The 23,578-nt window shown below is 43.0% G+C and overlaps 1 protein-coding gene across 1 annotated transcript in view; it reads left to right on the forward strand.

Annotated features, from left to right (window-relative positions):
* polr1a (RNA polymerase I subunit A) overlaps positions 1–23,578 on the forward strand; it is a 119,283-nt gene that overhangs the window by 70,442 nt on the left and 25,263 nt on the right. Inside the window, exons 24-30 of the mRNA XM_052009559.1 lie at positions 339–560; positions 1,878–2,092; positions 4,756–4,923; positions 5,809–5,944; positions 7,004–7,161; positions 12,949–13,078; positions 17,356–17,472. Coding sequence (XP_051865519.1) covers positions 339–560; positions 1,878–2,092; positions 4,756–4,923; positions 5,809–5,944; positions 7,004–7,161; positions 12,949–13,078; positions 17,356–17,472 — 1,146 coding nt within the window. The remainder of the gene's footprint in view (positions 1–338; positions 561–1,877; positions 2,093–4,755; positions 4,924–5,808; positions 5,945–7,003; positions 7,162–12,948; positions 13,079–17,355; positions 17,473–23,578) is intronic.

Here is a 23,578-nt window from a genome sequence, read left to right on the forward strand (position 1 = left end):
GATAGATTGTAATTGAGCTGTACCTGGCTCCGTATATTAACGTTGCTTTGTTAACCTCTTGATATTCTTGCTTAACATAAATTTATCAAACTCAGTTTTGACATTTTCAATTACATTGGCTTGTTAGTAAGTGGGGAGAAAGGCTTGTGCTTAGCTGATGTATCTGATCTGCTTAGACTTAACCTAGATTCCCATAGTCTGTGCACATGGTGAGAGATACTTGAATCTGCTGGTTATCTGACAGATCTGAAGAGATTTCACCTAAGAATGGAGAAAACTGGGATGATAAGGAAGAAATAGGATTGGAAATTATTAACTCCATCTGTTTTATTTGTTAGGTCATCAAAAAGTCAAAGCACTTGGAAGAGGTATTAAGTAAAATGGATTGTGAGGCTGCAGCCAAGTGCCATAAAGCAATAAAGAAATGGAAGGCAAGGCATCCAGCTCCCTACCCTCGTCTCGGTGCATTCCTGCTGTTTTCACAAAAAAAGTTGGATAGAATCAAGGAGGCGAATCCAGAAGGGGAGATGATAAATACTAGAGAACCTGTAACTCAGCGAGTGAGTATGTGATAACAATAAGGAGTTCATTTTACGAAAGAAACAGGAGGCCTTTTTGTCTGTCAAGTCAACCCCAGCTACAGTCTGCAATTGATTAGTTTTTCTGCTCCCCCATCATCTCAACCCCTATTGAATTACTTACTATGACACAGAAGGAGAACATTCAGCCTATTGAATATATGTTGGCTCTCAGTGGATTCCAATCAGTTATATTTCCCCTTTTTATTTCTGTATAATGTATTCTCTCAGTTCTCCTGCCATTGTGTACACTGGTGTTAATTTATTCTGGCGTTTTTGGGACGTGGGAGAAAACCAGAGCATCTTGGAGAAACCCATGCAGTTAAAAGGAGAGCGTGTAAACTCCACACAGATAGCACCGCAATAAGGATTGAACCCAAGTCACTGGAACTGCGAGGCAACAGTGCTGACTGTTGCATCGCTGTGCTGCCCCTGCTTTAGATCCCTTATGGCCTACCTCATCCATGCTGATTGTGATGCCTATCTATACTAATCCCATTTGCCTGCATTAAGCCTGTATGCCTTTACTCCCTTCCTATTCAAATGCCTTTTTAAATGTTGTTATAGTATCTGCCTCCACTACCTCTTCTGGCACCTTGTTCCAGATATTCATCACCCACCACGTGGAAAAACCTGCCCTGTAAGTCAAGTTTATTGTCACATGCATAAGCACGGTGAGGTACAGGTACAATGAAAAACTTGCAGCAGTATTGCAGGCACATAGATTCAGACAACACACAGAAGTGAAACATAAATTGTACACAAATTATAGAAGACAGTGAAGAAAATAAAAACTGCAACTTATTCTCTCTAACCTGTCCAATAACTCCCCTTTGATTTTTTTTCCATTAACCTACACGAAGCAGTAACTTACAGTGGCCATTTAACCTGTCAGTACTTACTTGAGGTATGGAAAACAAATAAACTGCAGACACGAATCTGAAATAAAACCAGAGGTGGTGGAACAACTCAACCTGAGATTCTGAGGAAAAGTCCCTGACTTGAAATGTTAACAGGTTTCTCTTTCTACCTGATGCTGGTTAATTGGCTGAGTTGTTCCGCCATTTCTGCTTTTGTTATTTGAAGTGTGGAAGGAAACTTGAGCGCCTGGAGGAAACCATGCAAATTCCACGTTAGCAGTCAGGCTCAAACCTGGCCCCTGGAGCTATGAGGCACCAGCATTACTTATTGCCCAGTTGTGCCACTAATAACTGGCACATTGAACTCAGGAATATTTTAACCTCATTACAGCAACGAGGGCACACTAACATTGTTCTTTTTTTTCCCTATTGTGCACAGTTACAGGAGCTATGGGAATCACTGGATGCAAAGAGCAAAAATAAATATTTGAAGAAGACCACTCGCTGTCCTGACCCCTGCATTTCTGTTTATCGACCAGATATTTATTTTGGCTCCGTTTCGGAAGACTTTAATGATATTGTGGATAAATATTTAACTGAACAGGAGTGTAATGATTCTGGCAAGCACGCCAAGCCAGAGCTGTCACCAGAATGGTACTTTCATGAGTCTTATCTGATCTAGTTTTTTAAGCTTTTCTTGCAAATACACAAGAAAAGCAGTGACAAGAGCGCCTAGTGCTGGAGGGGATTGACGGAAATGGGTTTTAGAAATAGGAGGTAAAAAGGTGAATGCAAATCTGAAGCAAATGAGAAAAGAAATACAAAGGGTATTAATTTAGTTAATAAATGGTTTTAAGTCATTCGATGTTGGCTGTGGCTCAGTATTCAGCTTATCTTGTGTCAAACATAGAACATCTAGTAGTAAATCTGCCTCACAGATGTGCAATTGAGAGAGGCAGTGATGAGTGGGTGAGAAGTCCGTTAGTTTGTCATCTTTGCATAAGTAAAACCACATTTACACTGTTGGTGAATGCTACAACCTTCAAAACGTAATTGTTATGTTACAAAGTTACTCTTATGCAATAGCTTTCACAGCTAACTGTGCAAAATATATGGTTTTATTTTTATTTTTTTTTATTATTGTTGTGGTCCCCTTTTAAATCTACATATCCTTGCAAGACTCTTTGAACCCTTGCAGATACAAGGTTCTTGTGTTTACTTTAAGATCTGGTCTTATCAAGAGACAGTTTGGGTCTGTATCCTTTAAAAGAATGAAGGGTGACCTTATTCAGACATATAAACTTCTAAGGGGGCTTGTCAGGGTACATGTTGAGATGTTTTCATTAATGGGAGTATTTCAAGCAAGGGGACATAGCTACAAAGTAAGGGAATAAGAGGCTGATCATTTAAAACTGAGGTTTGTAGAAATTTCTTCTCTCGGAGACTAGTGAATCTCTGGAATTCACATGCAATTCCTCTGCAGCAAGAAACTACAGAGAGCTGTGGACACAGCTCAGCACATCACGGAAACCAGCCTCCCCTCCATGGACTCTGTCTACACTTTTCTCACTGCTTCAGTAAAGCAGCCAACATAATCAAAGACCCCACCCACCTTGGACATTCTCTCTTCTCCCCTCTCCCATCAGGCAGAAGATACAAAAGCCCACTTACCATCAGGCTCAAGGACAGCTTCTATCCTGCTGTTGTAAGACTATTGAATGGTTCCCAAGTATGATAAAATGGACTCTTGACCTCGTAATCTACCTCATTATGACCTTGCACCTTATTGTCTACCTGCACTGCTCTTTCTCGGTAACTGTAACACTTTATTTTGCAATCTGTTATTTGTTTTACCTTGTACTACCTCAATGCATTGTTGTAATGAATTGATCTGTATGAATGGTATACAAGACAAGTTTTCCACTGTGCCTCAGTACAAGTGACAAAAATAAACCATTATCAATTCTCTGCCCCTCAGGGTGGTGGTGTCCAGATCACTCGATTATATTTAAGGTGGAGATAGATAAATATTTGAAAGATCGAGGGTTATGGGGAACTGGCACAGATGAGGAATTGAGGCCTTCATAGATCAGTCATGATTGTACTGAATGGTCGGGCAGACTTGAGGGGCTGGTGGCCTAGTCCTGCTCCTATTTTCTTGCGTGTTCTAGGTCTTCTCAACCTCTAACACAGCCTGATAGTTTAATAGTTGTCAATGACACTGTTTTCCTTGTATCTGATCAGTATGATTAATGAGACTCCTCTTATCATTGTTAGCACAGTATATTGGTCTTGGCCACTCTGTATAGCAGTCAGTTTGATCATAGCTTAGGTTTAATGCTAGCACAGGAAAATAAATAAAACTGCAGATGCTTGGATCTGAAACAAAACCAAAAATGCTGAAAGTACTTAGCCAGTCAAGCAGCATCTGTGAAAAGAGAAACCAGTTAATGTTTCAGGTTGAAGACCCTTTATCAGAACTAATGCAATTTGATTTTATGTAAGCCCATTTTACTGATGACTTAGTTGCTGCTTGCACAGCCTGGTGTCAAAGAGAAAGTGGTAATTATTAGCACGATTTAGTATCACTGTTAGTACAGTCCAGTGTCACAAATATCACAGTTTGGTTTCATTAATAGTTAGTAAGTGCAGTTGAGTTTCACTTGTTGTGAGCCCACTGTAACTGCCAGTGCAGTAAAGACTAAATGCTTTTGGAAATTAACCTGTGTTATGATAATATTGCTGAACAATTGGTGCTAAGGAGCATCTTTTTAAAAACTAATTCTTGCCTTCCTTGAGCTCTGTTCATTGTTTTCCATCTTTCCTTACAGCATAGAAGGAGGCCATTTGGTCCATTGAATCTATGCTAGCTAACAAAGCAATGCCAATCCCCAATAATTTTTACCAGTAACCTGTTCTTCCCACACTCCCATCGACTCTCCTTAGAATTTGCCACTCACCGTTGGGATGGGATGGTGGGGGCACAGGGAGAAGCATGCGCAAACTCCACACACAGCATCCAAGGTCGGGATTGAAACTGAATCGCTGGAGCTGTGAGATAGCAGCTGTACTAGCTGTTGCATGGTGGAGGTGATTGGACATGTTGCACCATGTCCAATCGGTTGCATGTACAAGATAAAGTTGTATTCCCTTCCATAGGAAAGACCATGCAGTCTGATTAGTTGTGCCCTTGTGCTGCCTGATTTCCTGGATTGGCTGCTGCTTCTTGCTGATCCAATAGGTTCAAGTGTAGGATGCGGAACATTTGTCTGGGTTTAGTCAGGTGAAAAATTGATTGAACCTCCTCCTCCTTTCAGTTTAAAGCACCTCCTGAGTCTGAAGTGGCAGCGATCACTGTGTGAACCAGGGGAGGCTGTTGGGCTCCTAGCCGCACAGAGTATTGGAGAGCCTTCAACACAGATGACACTGAACACTTTCCATTTCGCCGGCAGAGGAGAAATGAATGTCACTCTAGGGATTCCCAGGTAAGCAGGGTCCCAAAAAGGGAGGGGGGCTGATTCTTTGTGTTGTGGTGTTGTTGTTGTTTGTGGTTAAAGGAAAGAAAGGGTCAGAAGGAAAGAAAGAAAATTGTTAACGATCTACATGTATTAATTTTAAAGTTGCCTTTAAATAACAACTTAAATGTAGTAAATGAATTGATTAAATAGCAAAAAAAAAACCAAAAATGCCATAAATATATAAAAGAGAGGACAGTTAGATGGGTAGTTATGTTTGGTGGTACATCTGTGTGTCCTTTTACAATCTAGATGACCAAGGATTGTTCAATTAACACTTGAGGAGCAAGGATTGTGTCATGTTATGAATAATTTAACCCATCCTGCTGCTATTCCTGGCAATGGTTCATTGACATCCACTTAATCAGATAGCCAAGTACCAATAACCAATATTTGAAATCGCAACTTTTGGAAACCGCTCAAAAATGGTACATATGCAAAATCTTACTTAGCAAAGCACTAATTTATTGGGCATTATTTTGAACCTCATTCTCATGGCTGGAGACCAATTGGTTTGGGGCAGCCTCATGATTTCCTTGGAAATGTTGCCCATGACCTATTCAGAGCATTATATGTGTTTTGTGCCTGAGATTTCACAAGTTCAAGAAGAATAACCATCAGTGCCTCTAAGAGAAGTGCAACCTTTCCTCATATTTTGTAACTCCTATTTTTTGCCAGAATTATTCTGTGACGAATTAAGGGTATTATAACAAACCAGAAGTGGTTTGGCCTTTGATGTGATTGTTTTCTCTTTCTTGTAAATGGACTGGTACCAATGCACAAAATAAAGCAAGGATTAACACTGTTATGCATGGTTGGTGTGATGTAAGCTGTACAGATTTCTCTTTCCATAAGGTTGCGTGAGATTCTAATGGTGGCAAGTGCTAACATTAAAACTCCAATGATGACAATTCCTGTGCTGAACATCAAGAAAGCAATGAAGAAGGTTAAGAAACTGAAGAAACAGCTCACGAGGGTGTGCTTGGCAGAGGTAGGCATAATTCTTCTTATAAAGAGGGGAAAACATTACCGCTGCAAGATTTGTTTTCTGGACATGTTATATACCCAGTTGAAACTGCCTGTGAGTTTGGTTGGATCCTTTGGGCTGAATGGTTGTGAGGTTAACTGGGCACTGAATTCCCAGATATTGCAGCAGTTTTGAGAGAGCAGCAGAAAGAAATAACATAAATTTGTGTTTGATTGCTGTCAGAAGTGCTGGCGAGGAAGGAACTGGTGCATGTCCTATGGCATTTTTTTTTTCTCTTTGTCTAAAGAACTTTTAATATGGAAGGTTCCTGTATTTGTTACATAACACTACTCAGCTGCATTATTCTATCCAATCCTCTTGTCAATTGGTGTAGATCTTAAGGCATTGTGATTTTGGTCAAGTGCGAAAATCTGCCTTGGGCAAATAGCAAAAGAAGAAATCCATAATATTCTTCAACAATAAATTGTTATTTAAATCATGCTTTTAGTAATGTGAAAATGTCCCAAGGTGGTTGACGGGAGGTTTATCAAATTAAAAACAGTGTTATGAAGGAGATACGTGCACATTTATTTCTAGGTTAAATATAATCAAATATAAATTTGGTACACCTCTGTGCAAAAATGCACAGTAAATTCATAAAAATGTCCATGTGATTCCGCATCAAAGATAATGTAAAAGCTTTTATGAATAATTGCTATATGAATAATTATGTCACAATAATCTAATACTACAAAGAAAGTTCAATGTATTTGTAGAATCCTTCTATAAACCCACATTAAGCTTAAACATGTTAAAACAACACTCTTCTGTAACCCATCAATTGCCAGCTCCTAGTCAATAATAATACTTCTATCAGTTGGCTAAATTTGTGGGAAGAACAAATATTTTCTTTACAGTACAACCTATACTCAATTTAGTTGAGCTATATTCAAGGATAAATCAATATTTTTCTCTTTGCAATTGAATTTTGAAGCTGTGTTATGTAGAACTTTTAGTTTGTGTTTCTGGGTTTTGCTGGTCATGTTTTTAATATAGTATTGAATTTTTTCTTACAAATTTCAGGTTTTACACAAAATTGAGGTGAAAGATTCCTTTCGGGTCCAAAGCAAGCTGGAGAAGTTCAGGATGTATCAAATAAAATTTTATTTTCTGGATTACAACCTATATCGAAATGAGAAATGTTTGACACCGGATGATTTATTGCACTACATGGAAACCAGGTAACAGTTTATTGCAGCTGTTAAAAACTTCGATCACAGGATCCACAAGCTGCTGGGAAGGAGAAGGGTTTTTGATTTCCCTCCATTCAGACGGTGGGTCCGCATCAGAAATATCTACTCTAATCTAATGACATTATTATATATTTGTATATTAGTCAGTTTGATTTACAGGGCCAAGGTTCTACAAGATTTTGTTCCTGTTCCATTGAAAGTTCCAACAAATCCATATTTATTTTTGTCGTTTGTTTAATATTTGAGTGACCCATCTCTAGATTGTAAAAGCTCCCAAAGAATTGACCTCCTTGTCAGTTTAAGAGCATAAGAAGTAGGTGCAGGTGTTAGCCATATGATTCCATGAGCATGCTCCATCACTAAATAAAATCATGGGTGATCTGACTTATGCCTCTGCTCCAATATCCTGTCTTACCCCCATAGCTTTTGACTCCGCAGTAGCTGAGAATTCCAAATTCTGGGCTGAGATTTCCAAATTCTCTCAACCCTCCGTATATCCATATTGATAGATAGTGATTAGTGACTTACAGTTGCATTCTAGGTTCTACTTTCTAATTCCCATTTAACATGTGTGTCATACAGGTGAAGTTGGTGTTTATATTGGCTTATTATTGTCACTAGTACTGAGATACAGTGAAAAACTTGTGTTGCATACTGTTTGTACAGATCAATTCATTACACAGTGCATTGAGGTAGTATAGGGTAAAAACAATAACGGAATACAGAGTAAAGTGTCACAGCTACAGGGAAGTGTATTGCAGGTAGACAATAAGGTGCAAGGTCATAACAAGGTAGATTGTGAGCTCATGAGTCCATCTCATCATATAAGGGAACCGTTCAATAGTCTTATCACAGTGGGATAGAAGCTGTCCTTGAGCCTGGTGATCTGTGCCCTCAGGCTCCTGTATCTTCTGCCTGATGGGAGAGGGGAGAAAAGAGATTGACCCGGGTGGGTGGGGTCTCTGATTATGCTGGCTGCTTCACCAAGGCAGCAAGAGTATAGACAGAGTCCATGGAGAGGAGGCTAGATTCCATGATGTGCTGGGCTGTGTCCACAACTCTCTGCAGTTTCTTGCAGTCTGGGGCAGAACAGTTGCCATCTAGATAGGATGCTTTCTGTGGTGCATCGATAAAAGTTGGTGAATGTCAAAGGGGACATGCCAAATTTCTTTAGCCTCCTGAGGAAGTAGAGGCACTGGTGAGCTTTCTTGGCTGTGGCGTTTACGTGGTTGGACCAGGACAGGCTATTGGTGATGTTCACTCCAAGGAACTTGAAGCTCTCAACCCTCTTGACCTCAGTGCCATTGATGTAGACAGGTGCATGTACACTGCCCCCTTTCCTGAAATCAATGACCAGCTCTTTTGTTTTGCTGATGTTGAGGGAAAGTTTGTTGTCATGACACCACGTCACTAAACTCTCTATCTCCTTCCTGTACTCTGACTCATCGTTATTTGAGATTTGGCCTACAACGGTGGTATCATCTGCAAACTTGTAGATGGAGTTAGAGCAGAATCTGGCCACGCAGTCATGAGTGTATAGGGAGTAGAGGGCTGAGGACTCAGCCTTGTGGGGCACCAGTGTTGAGAATAATTGTGCTGGAAGTGTTGCTGCCTATCCTCGCTGATAAATTAAGGCTGAGAGTGAAATTGGATTCTGGCACTAGTGGGAAATGGCTACAGTAAATCAGCAACTGGTTATACACATGGTGCATTTTCCTTTCTGCTGACCTCAATGAAACTTGTGCACCAGCTCAGGACCAAAGTTGCCTCCTACTGTTCTTCACTCAGCATTCTAACTCACTTTCTCCCTGAATGTTATAATAATATTTCTACTCTCCAATCCTTAGATGTGCATATTATTTTCAAGCAAACCATCTCGCCCATTACACAAGAACAGTTTCAAGCATTATGCAGTATCTTCAAGGAATGTTCTTATCCACATACTGTCACAGCATAAGATGCAGCACATTATTCATCACCTCTAGGATCATACCACATAGTATACCATCCGTACTATAGATGTTATTAATGTTACAGAGTAATAATGTTATGGCAAATTAATTTGCAACAGTGGAAAATAAACATGGCTAGACCAGGAGCACATTGTAAAGTACTCCTGGTAGCTAATAGTGTAAAATCACATTTCCAGCACTTCTTTTTATTTTAGCTTTCCAGCATCCACACTATTTTGCTTCTGTTACGAACCAGCAACAAAAGAAACACTCCGAGTCATGATTCAGTGTTTAAAAACTACTTTATTAATAACTACTTATGATAATAAGAAAAATAAAAGTTAGAATGTTAGAAGTAATAATGTTAAAGTCTTAAACATTAACCCCAAAAACTAAACTCGAGGTGTGTGTGTGTGTGGCAAATTCCCAAACTCCAAGTCCAGGAATGGTTCTTAAAGTTCACTTCAGCAAGCCATAAGGTGAAACGTGAGCAAGGGCTTCTTCAACAACCACCGTTGACTGAAGACAGAACGTAGATGTAGAGAGTAATTACGAAATCCAAATGTTTCCACAATGGAACCCAAACGACACCTCAGTGTTTACTCGGTAGTGACTTCCTCACCCCGCAAAGCCGTCCACACAAATACCTGTTTCTCTCTACAGGTCAGCAACAAAGTGAACTCCACCGGATTACTCCCAACTTCCATACGTGGATTGTAGTGACAGACACAGTTATTGTTTCTCATCCATCGATAGAGAAACTAGCAGGCTGGTGTCACTCTCTCTCTTCTCTCTTCTCTCTCCTCTGACTCCAACTGACTGCTTCAAAAATGTCATTACGTTCTTTATCTTCTGTTGTCGTAACCACGCCAACATACACACACCACTATGCTCTATCTTAAAGGGACATTCATCAATAGTAACCCAGTCTGTAACACTTCTGTATCCAATACAGATTAATCTCTTCTTGTCATAAATGTGATTTGTTTTCCGGTCTCTCTGCTAGCCAGTTGTAGGGAATACTAAAGAAGCAGTATGCTAATTTGAGGACAGTGGAGGGTTCAAGAGAAGTACCGGCAGGTAGGATTAGACGTTGTCAGCAAACATTTGGATGTTCACAAGATCACAAGATAAGGGAGCAGAAGCAGGCCATTCGGCCCATCGAGTCTGCTCCAAGGAAAAGGGAAAAAGAAATGGGGTGGGGAAAAAAGAGAGAGAGAAAAAAAAAAACTATTCTAATCCCATTTGCCAGCCTTATCCCATATCCCTTGATACCCTGACTATTTAGATATCTGTCTATCTCCTCCTTGAATACCCCCACTGATCTGGCCTCCACTGCTGTGCGTGGCAAGGAGTTCCACAATTTCACCACCCTCTGGGTAAAGAAACTTCTCCTCATCTCTGTCTTGAAACTGTACCCTCTAATTCTAAGATTGTGCCCTCTGGTCCTGGACACGCCCACCAAGGGAAACAGCCTAGCCACATCTACTCTATCCTTACCTGTCAACATTTTAAATGTCGCTACGAGGTCCCCTCTCATCCTTCTGTACTCCAGCGAGTACAGTCCAAGAGCCGACAAACGCTCATCATACTTAAGCCCTTTCATTCCTGGAATCATTCTCGTAAATCTCCTCTGAACCCTCTCCAACGTCAGCACATCCTTCCTAAGATGTGGGGCCCAAAACTGCGCACAGTATTCCAAATGAGGCCTCACTAGCGCCCCGTAGAGCCTCATCAACACTTCCTTACTTTTATACACTATACCTCTCGAGATGAATGCCAACATAGCATTCGCTTTCTTAACCACCGATCCAACCTGGTGGTTAACTTTTAAGGTATCTTGTATGAGTACCTGCATGTTGATTCTGCATTTCGTCGATGATAAACAATCCTTCAATGTTGAATATTGTGTGCAAGCTTCACTTAACTTTGAAAGGGGGCTTTCAAAAGTAGTTGATTTATTGACGCCCTCTTGTAGTTTCTGCAGGCAAGCAAAACTATGCAAATTGAGGTTTGAGATTATTAACAGAGAAGGTGCCAGAGCGTGGCGACTTGTTGCAAGCTCTCTCTGCAGATCTACTCATTACTTCTATTATAATTGTTTAACTCTTTTAAATCTAAATTCTATGACTCTAAGAATTACTAATATTGTTCTTTTAAATCTACTAACACATTATTCTGCATTCTGTTATTGTTTTCCCTTTACTACCTCAATGCACTGTTGTAATGAAATGATCTGTATGGATGGCATGCAAAACAAAGTTTTTCACTGTACCTTGGTACTCGTGACAATAATAAACCAATTCCAGTTAGACCTTGTGAATATCTGAGTTTTTTTTTCAAGTCTTTTATATTCTGTTAAATGTCTCTGGAAGTAAGAAAGTGTTCTGTTTTTCCTTTTTTGTAATTATATGTGAACAAAGTGTATTACACCAGGAAACAATTGATGTAAGAAATGTTCTGTGTACATCTGGATAGCACAGCTAGAGTGTCAGGGAAGTTATTTTGATGACCAGGGCAGATTGAACAGTTTAGGACTTTATTCCTTCCTTGGAGCGTAGAAGAATGAGGGGAGATTTGATAGAGGTTTACAAAATTATGAGGGGTATAGACAGAGTAAATGTGAACAGGTTCTTTCCACCTAGATTAGGAGAGAGAAGTATGAGAGGGCATGGCTTTAGGGTGAAAGGGGAAAGGTTTAGGGGGAACATTAGGTGGAACTTCTTCACTCAGAGAGTGGTGAAAGCGTGGAACGAGCTGCCATCTGACGTGGTAAATGCAGGCTCACTCTTAAGTTTTAAGAATAAATTGGATAGATGTATGGAGGGGAGAGGTCTGGAGGGTTATGGACCGAGTGCAGGTTAATGAGACTATCGGAATAAAGTTTCAGCACACACTAGAAAGGCTGAATGGCCTGTTTTCTGTGCTGTAGTGTTCTGTGGTTCTAAGATTATGTTCATGTCAGTCTCATAAGTGTTGTAACCAAACGTTGCTGAGATGTTGCAAATTCCTTCCTCCATCCCACCTTGTGTTTGGCTGGTGTTGTTGACTTGGGCCTTGATCAATCTGATGTGTGGTTGGTTAAGCTGCTGTGCATGATCTGTTGGCACCGATCTCTTCTCCAGGTATAGCCAGACGTTGACTCAGAGCAAGCTCATCTGCCCTTTAACAGACCTGGTTTCGTGCCCCGTACCTTTTTTTTTCTCCAGGCAAGCCCACGTGGCTGCTGTTTAGTCACCAACACCTCAACCATGGGTTGCGGCGAATTGCTTAACCTGATAGGATATTAAAGACCAAGAGAGGCTTGGTCAGGCAGGAAAGATTGTTACTTAACACAAGTTACTCTCCACCAAGCAACTGCAGAACTAGATCTAGATCGGCTAGATAAACTTAATTTAAGCAGCAGTGTGGGTGGATGGGGTCTTTTATTTTGTAAATTAGTTCACCCTTCGACCGACAAAACCCTCGGGAACTTAAGCCAAGTTTAGAAAACTCGTCATCCCAATATAACCCGTTAAGATCGAGCATCACTAGGTTAGGCAGTATCTGTGGGAAGAGAAACAGAATTTAACATCTGAAGTTGAGAATAACTGATATTACATCGTCTTTTCCCATTTCACTCTCCCCCACCAAAGCTTGGTCACATGATCTCAGTATAGGTTTGTGTGTGAGGTAAAATGCGGACCAGTTAATCGTGTAGTGATGAACAGGAATTTTCTTTCTTTTCATCTTATCAGTCTTAAGTGTATTACTGTTAAGTTATTCCAAAAGAGGAGTCTGAGTACTTTTCTGCAAGAGAGTTTCATTGTTGTTCTTTGGTCAGATTCTTCAGACTACTGCTTGAGAACATTAAAAAGACTAGTGCTAAACTGGGTTCGTTTAAAGTTGTGAATACACGGAAAGCTACACAGAAGGATCTGGATCAAGACTCTGGAGAAGGTGATGGGAAGGAGGTGAGAACAGGCTCTTAAAGTGGGTCCACCTAGCTTCTTCTTCCTTTGTTCACCGTCCTCATTTCCATCTTCCCCTCACCCACACACTTATCCACCTGGGTTCTTCTCTTCTGGCCTCCCCTTCCTATCCCTTCCCCTATTTGGTTCCATTTGCCTATCTATCCCTCCCTTATCTGATTTCACTTATCACCTTCCACTTTCTATCTCCACCTTCCTCCTCTGCTCCCCTCCCCCATCTGGCAACCATCTCATTTTTCCCTTGTCTGTTTCCACCTATCACCCCACCGGCTTCTGTTTCTAAACCTGCCCATCATCCCCAACCTCACCTGGTTCTGCTATCACTACCAGCCCCTCCCTCTCACCCCTATATGCTGGCTATCTTCCCTTTGTGTTCTCTGTCTTGATACAGGGTCTCGACCCAAAACATCGACCATCCCTTTGCCTCCATAGATGCTGTTTGACCGCTGAGTTCCTCCAGCATATTGTTTCTTGCTCCAGATTCCAACATGTGCAGTCTCTTGTGTCTCTCTTAAAGTGAGTCATTGTATAACTGTTACATTACATTTGCAAGAAATTCAGGGGTCATCATATTGCATTTAAATATTAGACAATAATTGACAGGAGTAGTCGAGTGCTGTTACTTTTCTGATGCTGGCATGTGCTTTCTGCACACCTCATTGAACTCGTGTTGGTCACCTTGCTTAATTGTAAAGGTTGAGTGAGAAGTATGGCAGGGAACGAGACTGGGGTTGTGACTGGAGTGCACTGCTGCTTCTGATGGGTCCACAGTGCCTCATGGATGCCCAGTTCTCAATTCCAAGATCTGTTCGGAGTCCATCCCATTAACGCAAAGATAGTGTCATAAATTACAGGATGGAGGGTGCCCTGGGCAATGAGGCAGGACTGTGCCCTTATTTTTCTTTAGAACAAAAAACATAACCAAATTACTGCTGTCTCAATAAAATTGCTGTTTTGGTAGCTATGCAGAAACAGAAGCAATACTGATACATCATTCACAGGGAAGTGTAGAGTCGGAATTGTTCAGAAATTTGTAACATTTTACTTTCCAGATAACAGTTTGTAGAGTTCAGGGATGTATTTATCCCCTTCTGCTTGGTAACATGTCCCAGCCTTTGGAGAACCTAAATAGTACCACTTGTGGAAGGCAGCAGTTTTGTACTTCCTGCACTTCTTGTCTGATCAGTTGGTCAAACACTTAGACCGGAACACTTACAGTCAGAGAGCAATACAGCAAGGCCTAAACAGTCCATGCCAACCATGGTGCGCACCCAGCTATTTCTTGCATTCGGCCCATATCCCTCCAAGCCCCACCCCTCCATGTACCTATCCAAGTGCTTCTTAAATGATACCATTGTACCTGCCTCAACCACTTCCTCTGGCAGGTCGTTCCATATACTCACCACCCTCTGCATGAAAAAGTTGCCCCTCAGGTCCTTTTAAATCTTTCCCTCTCACCCTAAACCTATGCCCCCTAGTTTTGTACTCCCCTACCCTGGGGAAAAGACTGCTACCATCCACCTTATCTACACCTCTCATCATTTTAAACATTTCTATAAGGTCACTGCTCAGCCTCCTACATTCCAAGGAATAAAGACCTAGCCTGGCCAACCTCTCCTATAACTCAGGGCTCTAGTCCCTGGCAACATCCTTGTAAATCTTTTCTGCACTCCTTCCAGTTTAACCATGTTTTTTCCTATAACAGGGTGACCAAAAATTGTACACAGTACTCCCAAGTGCAGCCTCACCAACAACTTGTACAACTGCAACATAATGTCCCAACTCCTATAATACCTGACTGAGGAAGGCCACCGTGCTAATCACCTTTTTCATCACCACGTCTACCTGTGACATACCACTTTAAAGAAATATGAAATTTGTAGTCCTGCATCCCTCTGTTCCATTACACGCCCGAGTGTCCTGTCATTCTAGGTATAAGTCTTACGTTGGTTTGAATTTCCAAAATGCGTTACTTCTGCACCTTTTTCAGGTTCAGTACTCTGCCCAGCACACATTGTAACATTATCATATTTAACAGCAACAACCTGTTTCCCTCTCACTCAGGGTCAGGAGCCCTGTCCCTACCACTGCTTGCAGCTCATCCTGCACTGGTGTGCATGACTGCAACTGAGAGTGAAGGGCAGGCCTGTGTCCTCTCAATGTTTTGTTTTATTTCAAAAAGGAAAATCTTCAAAAAAATAGTTAGTGCTGGCAACCCTTTTGATTTTATACTTGTTTTCCCCCCATATGATATTTTATTGACTTAAAGACTTACTCTCCATATGTTATTTTTTTAAAAAAGAATGAGGTCATACACCCTGAATCTGAACAGAAATCTCACTGCTGCTGGTAAATTTTTACTTCTGTTAATTTATCCCTGTTGTAAACTCTCTTCCCTCTATTAAGAAACGTGGAAGAGAACAGAAACCACCTATTCACAGAAGCTGCAACCTCGAGTGGAAGTTCCCTGTCCCACTAAACGTTGGGTAATAGGGACTGGATTTTTTTAAAAGAATAATAAGCAGAAGGGAGAGAACCAGGTACAGATCTATGGGATTAGTGGGCATGGAAAATCACTTAAAGCTTAGCCCACAGCATCCAAATCTAGAGGAAGATAATCTATCCCAATCCTCCCAGGATAAACAGTTGCCTTGTGGGATTGTGCCTGGAAACTCCCACCAATGGGTCAACATCTCTCTCTGTCGGGTAGCTGGAGAGGGGGAGGTCTGAAACCAGCACTGTTGGAGGTAGGGTTGGTGGGGTAAGGTTTCCACCCTGACCCTTTCACCCTGAGTTGTGTGCCCCCAATCTCTTTCTCTTCCTCCCCTCCAACCTCAAATGGATTTGAAATTTTGACGACCTCTGGTTCCTCATTCCACTCCTCCTCCCCCCTCCAAAGATCACTCCTAATGGGAGACGACCCTGTGGATGCACACAAGCCAAGGCACTTCAAACTCTGAGAGAATGGCTACAGTAAGCACCTAAAAACCCTCTTCAGACTACCAGAGGGGGGAGAGCCTGTTCTGTATTGTTTCCTGTGTGAATCTTTCCCCACCCACTGATATCCAAACAGCAGCAAAGGGAAACATTATGTCCCAGGTGTGAAGGCAGGACTGTGCAATGGTCCCTTCCCCCAATGCTGTTGATAAGATATCTTAATTAGTCGCATGTACATCAAAACACACAGTGAAAATGCACCTTATTGCGTAGGGTGTTCTGGGGGCAGCCTGCAAGTGTCACCACGCTCCCGGCACCAACATAGCATACCCACAACTTCCTAACCCATACATCTTTGGAATGTGGGAGGAAACTACTGCACCCGGAGGAAACCCACGCAGACATGGGGAGAATGTACAAACTCCTTACAGGCAGTGGCTGGAATTGAACCCGGGTCGCTGGTGCTATAATAGCATTACGCTAACTGCTACACTACTGTGCCTGAGGACAGACACATACATGTTAGGTAGACTGGTGAGGAAGTCAGGAAGGATTTCCCCTTGCGATGGGTCAATTACTACTAGTTGAAGACCCAATGTGGCTGCTCTGTCCAACGGGACTCTGCCAACTCAGTCAATGGTGGTGCTACCAAGCCACTTGAAAGAATAGTTGTTGAAGCCCCCTACAATGAGTACGTACTCTACCTCTTCTACTCTCAATTCTTCCTCCAAGTATTGTCCAGTGTAGAGGAGCAATAACTAGATGGTAATCAGGAGAAGGTTTCCTTGCTCTTGTTTGACTTGAGGTATGAGACTTTGTGGAATGTAGAAACAAGTTGAGGACTCCCAGGACCGCTGCTTGCTGCATGTAAACTTACTGCCACCTGTGGTGGGTTTGTGACGGAGGAAGCTGACAATGGTAGAAACCAACCTCAATTGTTGATGAGGTTTGTGTAAGGTTGAATTGGATGGCAGCATCTATGTTGTGGCTGAACTTGGTAGCTAGGCTTGATGGGCTGAATGGCCTTCTTCACTGGTGTAACACACTATGGGTTTCATGATCCTACTGTTAGTAATTCTCCCAACCTTAACCAGAATGAGTCTGAACTCAGTGCTTCCATTAGTGATTAACAGTCCTAAGAATCATTGATCATGCAAGTATTCCCTGGTCCAGTTGATGAGATATTGCATTAGACAATTCTGCAGTTCAGTTGGAAGTATGCAGTTTCGTTAGAATTGCATCTCTGTTGATATGTATCTGGAGAGACTTTTGTCTTTTTTTATTCTTTGTTCATCGTCATGTAATTTATTCTTTTGTAAAAGACGCAGGATGACCAGGAGCTGGCTGGTGAAGAGGAGGTCCCAATTGTTGATGCACAAGCAGATGAAGGAGATGCTGATGCTACAGACGCCAAAAGGCGTGAAAAACAGGAAGAAGAGGTATAATGTGCATTTCAAAGCCTATTTTCACGCTTCATTATTTGAGATGTAAGTTTAGTCAAGAAGAGAAAGGAAGCATGGGTAAGATTCAGGAAGCTCAAATCTAATATCTTTCTTTCTTTCTTTATCTATTAGTGTATAGCTAAAGTAGTGACAATGAATGCAGAGTCAGTGGTGTGTTCTTCCTGCCAGATGTGGGAGGTCTGGGAGATCTCAAGTCTCCCCGATAGCTACATCTGCAGGAGGTGCATCCAGCTGCGGCTCCTTACAGACGGTGTTAGGGAACTGGAGCTGCAACTGGATGACCTTCAGCTCGCACGGGAGAATGAGGAGGTGATAGATAAAAGCTACAGGAAGGTAGCCACACCTAAGTTGCATGGGGCAGGTAGCTGGGTAACTTTCAGGAGAGGGGAAGGGAATAGGCAAATAGTCCAGAGTACCCTTGTGGTCATTCCCCTCAATAACAGGTATACTGCTTTGGATACTGTTGGGGGGGTGGGGATACCAGGGGAAAGCCGCAGCGGTCAGGTCACTGGCACTGAGTCTCTCCCTGTGGCTCAGAGGGGAGAAGAGGAGAGCAATAGTGATAGGGGACTCTATAGTTAGGGGAGCAGACAGGAGATTCTGTGGATGTGAAAGAGACTCCTGGATGGTATGTTGCCTCCCAGGTGCCAGGGTCAGGGATGTCTCAGATTGGGTCCACAGCATTCTAAAGGGGGAGGGTGAGCAGACAGAAGTTGTGGTACACATTGGTACCAATCATGTAAGTAGGAAAACAGATGAGGTCCTGAAAAGTGAACATGGGGAACTAGGTAGGAAGCTGAAAAGCAGGACCTGAAGGGTAGGAATCTCTGGATTGCTGCCTGTGCCATGTGCCAGTGAGGGTAAGAATAGGTTGATTTGGCAGCTGAATGTGTGGCTGAGAAATTGGTGCAAGGGGCAAGGTTTCAGATTTCTGGATCATTGGGATCTCTTCTGGGGCAGGTACGACCTGTACAAAAGGGATGGGTTACACCTGAACTGGAAGGGGACCAATATCCTTGCGGGCAGGTTTGCTGGGAGCTGTTGCAGAGAGTTTAAACTAGTTTGTCAGGAGGATGGTAACCCAAGTGATAGGTCAGAGGATGGGGCAGTTGATGTACAGGTTGATGCAGCGTGTAGAGAGACTGTGAAGAAGGATAGGCAATTATGGCAAAACTGCAGTCAGTTGGATAGACTGAAGTGTGTCCATTTTAACGCAAGAAGTATCAGGAACAAGGGTGATGAACTTAGAGCATGGGTAAGTACATAGAACTATGTTGTTGTGGCCATTACAGAGACTTGGCTGTCACAAGAGCAGGAATGGCTGCTGGATGTTCCAGGCCAGGGTTTAGATGTTTCAAAAGGGACAGGGGGTGAGGTAAAAGAGATGGGAGTGGCATTGCTAATCAGGGATAGTATCGCAGCTGCAGAAAAGGAAGACATCCTGGATCTTCTACTGAGTCAGTGTGGGTGGAGGTCAGAAACAGAAAGGGAGCAATCCCTCTATTGGGAGTATTCTATACAACCCCCAATAGCAACAGAGACAGTGAGGAACAGATCGGGAGGCAGATTTTGGAGAGGTGCAAAAATAACAGGGTTGTTGTCATGGGTGATTTCAACTTCCCTAATATTGATTGGCACCTCCTTAGCCCAAAAGGTGTGGGAGGGGCAGAATTTGTTAGGTGTGTCCAGGAAGGATTCCTGACATAATATGTAGACAGGCCGACTAGAGGAGAGGCCATTCTGGATCTGGTACTAGGCAATGAACCTGGTCAGGTGTAGGATCCCTCGGCGGGTGAGCATTTTGGAGATGGTGACCACAAATCCCTGACTTTTACCCATTCCTTGGAGGGGGATAGGAGCAGACGGTATGGGAAAGTATTTAATTGGGGGAGAGGGAATTATGATGCTATTAGGCAGGAACTTGAGAGTGTAAATTGGGAGCAGATGTACTTAGGGAAATGCAAAATGGGAATGTGGAAGTTGTTTAGAGATCACTTGCATGGAGTTGTGGATAGGTTGTCCCACTGAGGCAGGAAAAGGATGGTAGGGTGAAGAAACCATGGTTGACAAGAGATGTGGAATATCTAGTGAAGAGGAAGAAAGAAGCTTACTTAAGGTTTACGAAGCAAGGATCAGACAGGGCTCCGGAGAGTTACAAGGTAGCCAGGAAGGAGGTTAAGAATGGACTTAGGAGAGCTAGAAGGGAGCATCAGAAGACCTTGGCGAGTAGGATTAAGAAAAACCCCAAGGCATTCTACTTGTGAGGAATAGGAGGATGACTAGAGTGAAGGTAGGACCGATTAGAGAGAGAGAGAGGAGGAAACGTGTGCCTGGAGTTGGAGGACGTAGGGAAGGTCCTTAATGAATACTTTGCTTCAGTATTCACCTGTGAGAGAGAACGACGTTCGTGAGGACAGCGTAAAACAGGCTGATAAACTAGAACATATCGATGTTAAAAAGTAGGATGTGCTGGAACTTTTGAAAAACATTAAGATAGATAAGTCCCCAGGAGCGGATGGGATATATCCCAGGATATTACGGGAAGCGAGGGAAGAGATTTTTGAGCCCTTGATAAGATAACTTTATTAGTCACATGTACATTGAAACACACAGTGAAATGTACCTCTTGCGTCGAGTGTTCTGGGGGCAGCCCACAAGTGTCGCCATGCTTCCGGCGCCAACATAGCATGCCCACAATTTCCTAACCTGTACGTCTTTGGAACGTGGGAGGAAACTGGAGCACCCACACATCCTCCCTAGGAAACCCACACATCCTCACTGGCCACAGGAGTAATACCAGATGATTGGAAGGTGGCAAATGTTATTACTTTGTCCAAGAAAGGGAGTAGGGATAACCTTGAGAATTATAGACCAGTGAGTCTTCAGTGGTGGGCAAATTATTGGAAAAGATTCATGGGACGGGATTTATGAGCATTTGGAGAAGCATAGTCTGATTACGGATAGTCATCATGGCGTTGTGAGGGGCAGGTCATGCCTCACAAGCCTGACTGAATTCCTTGAGGCTGTGACAAAACACATTGAGGAGTAGAGCAGTGCATGTGGTATAAATAGACTTTAGTAAGGCCTTTGATAAGGTTCCCCATGATAGGTTCATTCAGAAGGTCGGATGCATGGGATCCAGGGTAACTTGACTGTGTGGATTGGGAATTGGCTTGCCCGTAGAAGGCAAAGGGTGGTTGTAGATGGAGCGTATCCTGCCTGGAGGTCGGTGACCAGTGGTGTTAGAACCATAGAACAATGCAGCACAATACAGGCCCTTCAGCCTACCATGTTGTGCCGACCTTTAGACCACACGTAAGACTATCTGACCCCTTCCTCCCACATATCCCCCTACTTTACATTCCTCCATATGCTTATCTAACAATCTCTTGAACTTGACCAACGTACCTGCCTCCACCACTACCCCAGGCAGTGCATTCCATGCACCAACCACTCTCTGGGTGGAAAAACCTCCCTCCAATATCTCCCTTGAACTTCCCACCCATTACTTTAAAGCCATGCCCTCTTGTATTGAGCATTGGTGCCCTGGGAAAGAGGCGCTGGCTGTCTATTCTACCTATTCCTCTTAATATTTTGTACACCTCTATCATGTCTCCCCTCATCCTCTTTCATTCCAAAGAGTAAAGCCCTAGCTCCCTTAGTCTCTCCTCATAATCCATACTCTCCAAACCAGGCAGCATCCTGATAAATCTCCTCTGCACCCTTTCCAACGCTTCCACATCCTTCCTATGATGAGGCGACCAGAACTGGACACAGTACTCCAAGTGTGGTCTAACCAGAGTTTTGTAGAGCTGTTTCATTACCTCGTGGCTCTTAAACTCGATCCCATGACTTATGAAAGCTAACGTCCCATAAGCTTTCTTAACTACCCTATCCACCTGTGAGGCAACTTTCAGTGATCTGTGTATATGGACCCCCAGATCCCTCTGCTCCTCCACACTACCCAGAATCCTGCCATTAACCTTGTACTCTGCCTTGGAGTTTGTCCTTCCAAAATGTACTTCCTCACACTTCTCTGGATTGAACTCCATCTGCCACTTGTCAGCCCAGCTCTGCATCCTCTCAAATCCCTCTGCAATCTTCAACAGTCTTCAACACTATCCACAACACCACTGACTTTTGTGTTATCTGCAAACTTGCTAACCCACCCTTCCACCCCCCTCATCCAAGTCATTAATAAATATCACAAAAAGTAGAGGTCCCAGAACCGATCCTTGTGGGACACCACTAGTCACATCCCTCCAATCTGAATGCACTCCGTCCACCACGACCCTCTTCTTTCTACAGGTAAGCTAATTCTGAATCCACTCAACCAAGCCTCCCTGGATCCCATGCCCTCTGACCTTCTGAAGAAGCCTACCATGTGGAACCTTGTCAAACGCCTTACTAAAATCCATGTAGACCACATCTACTGCACTACCCTCATCAATCTTCCTGGTCACCTCCTCAAAGAAACCTATCAGGCTTGTGACACTACAGACGTAAGGCTCAATGGTCTGTAATTCCCTGGACTATCCCTTCTACCCTTTTTGAATAAGGGGACAACATTTGCCACCCTCCAATCCTCTGGTACCATTCCCGTGGACAACGAGGGCTCAAAGCTCCTAGCCAACAGTTCAGCAAACTCCTCCCTCACCTCGCGGAGCAGCCTGGGGAATATTCCGTCAGGCCCCGGGGACTTATCTGTCCTAATATTTTCTAACAGCTCCAACACGTCCTCTCTCTTGATATCAACATGCTCTAGAACACTAACCTTAACAACACTTCTTCAGCGTCATCAAGACCCCTCTCCTTGGTGAATACTGAAGAGAAGTATTCATCGAGAACCTCACTCACTTCCACAGCTTCCAGGCACATCTTCCCACCTCTGTCTCTAATCGGTCCTACCTTTACTCTTGTCATCCTTCTGCCCTTCATGTACGTGAAAAAAGCCTTGGGATTCTCCTTAACCCTACTCGCCGAGGCCTTTTCATGTCCCCTTTTTGCTTTCCTCAGCCCCTTCTTAAGTTCCTTCCTTGCTACCCTATATTCTTCATGAGCCCTATCTGATCATTGCTGCCTACACCTTATGTATGCTGCCTTCTTCCTCCTAACTAGTTGTTCCACCTCACTTGTCACCCATGGTTCCTTCATCCTGCCATACTTTCTCTGCCTCACCGGGACAAATTTATCCCTGACACCCTGCAAGAGATCCTTGAACAACGACCAGATCCCCACAGTACACTTCCCTTCAAAAATGTCATCCCAATTTACTCTCGCAAGTTCTAACTTTATAGCTTCATAATTTGCCCTTCCCCAATTAAATATCTTCCTGTCCCCTCTGCTCCTCTCCTTGTCCATGACATGCTAAAGGTTAGGGAGCGGTGGTCACTGTCCCCCAAATGCTCACCCACCGAGAGATCTGTCACCTGACCCGGTTCTTTAACTAATACTAGATCTAACATGGCATTCCCTCAAGTCGGCCTGTCAACATTCTGTGACAGGAATCCGTCTTGGACACATTTAACAGAATCTGCCCCGTCTAAACCTTTGGTACTAAGCAGGTGCCAATCAATAATTGGGAAGTTGAAGTCTCCCATGATAACAACCCTGTTATTCTTGCACCTTTCCAAAATCTGCCTCCCAATCTGCTCCTCAGTATCCTTGCTGCTACCTGGGGGCCTATAGAATACTCCAGTAGAGTAACTGCTCCTTTCTTGTTCCTAACTTCCACCCATACTGACTCTAGAAAGGATCCTTCTACATTATCCACCTGTCCTGCAGGGATCTGTTCTGGGACCCCTGCTCTTTGTGATTTTTATAAATGACTTGGATGAGGATGTGGAAGGGTGGGTTAGTAAATTGGCAGATGACATGAAGGTTGGTGGTGTTGTGGATAGAGTAGAAAGTTGTTGAAGGTTACACTAGGACATTGATAGGATGCAAAGCTGGGCTGAGAAGTGACAGATTGAGTTCAACCTGGAAAAGTGTGAAGTGATTCACTTCAGAAGGTCGAATTTGAAAGCAGAATACAGGGTCAATGGCAGGACTCTTAGCAGTGTGGAGGAACAGAAGGATCTTG

Source organism: Pristis pectinata, chromosome 2, assembly GCF_009764475.1.
Source record: "Pristis pectinata isolate sPriPec2 chromosome 2, sPriPec2.1.pri, whole genome shotgun sequence".
Lineage (NCBI taxonomy): Eukaryota > Metazoa > Chordata > Chondrichthyes > Rhinopristiformes > Pristidae > Pristis > Pristis pectinata.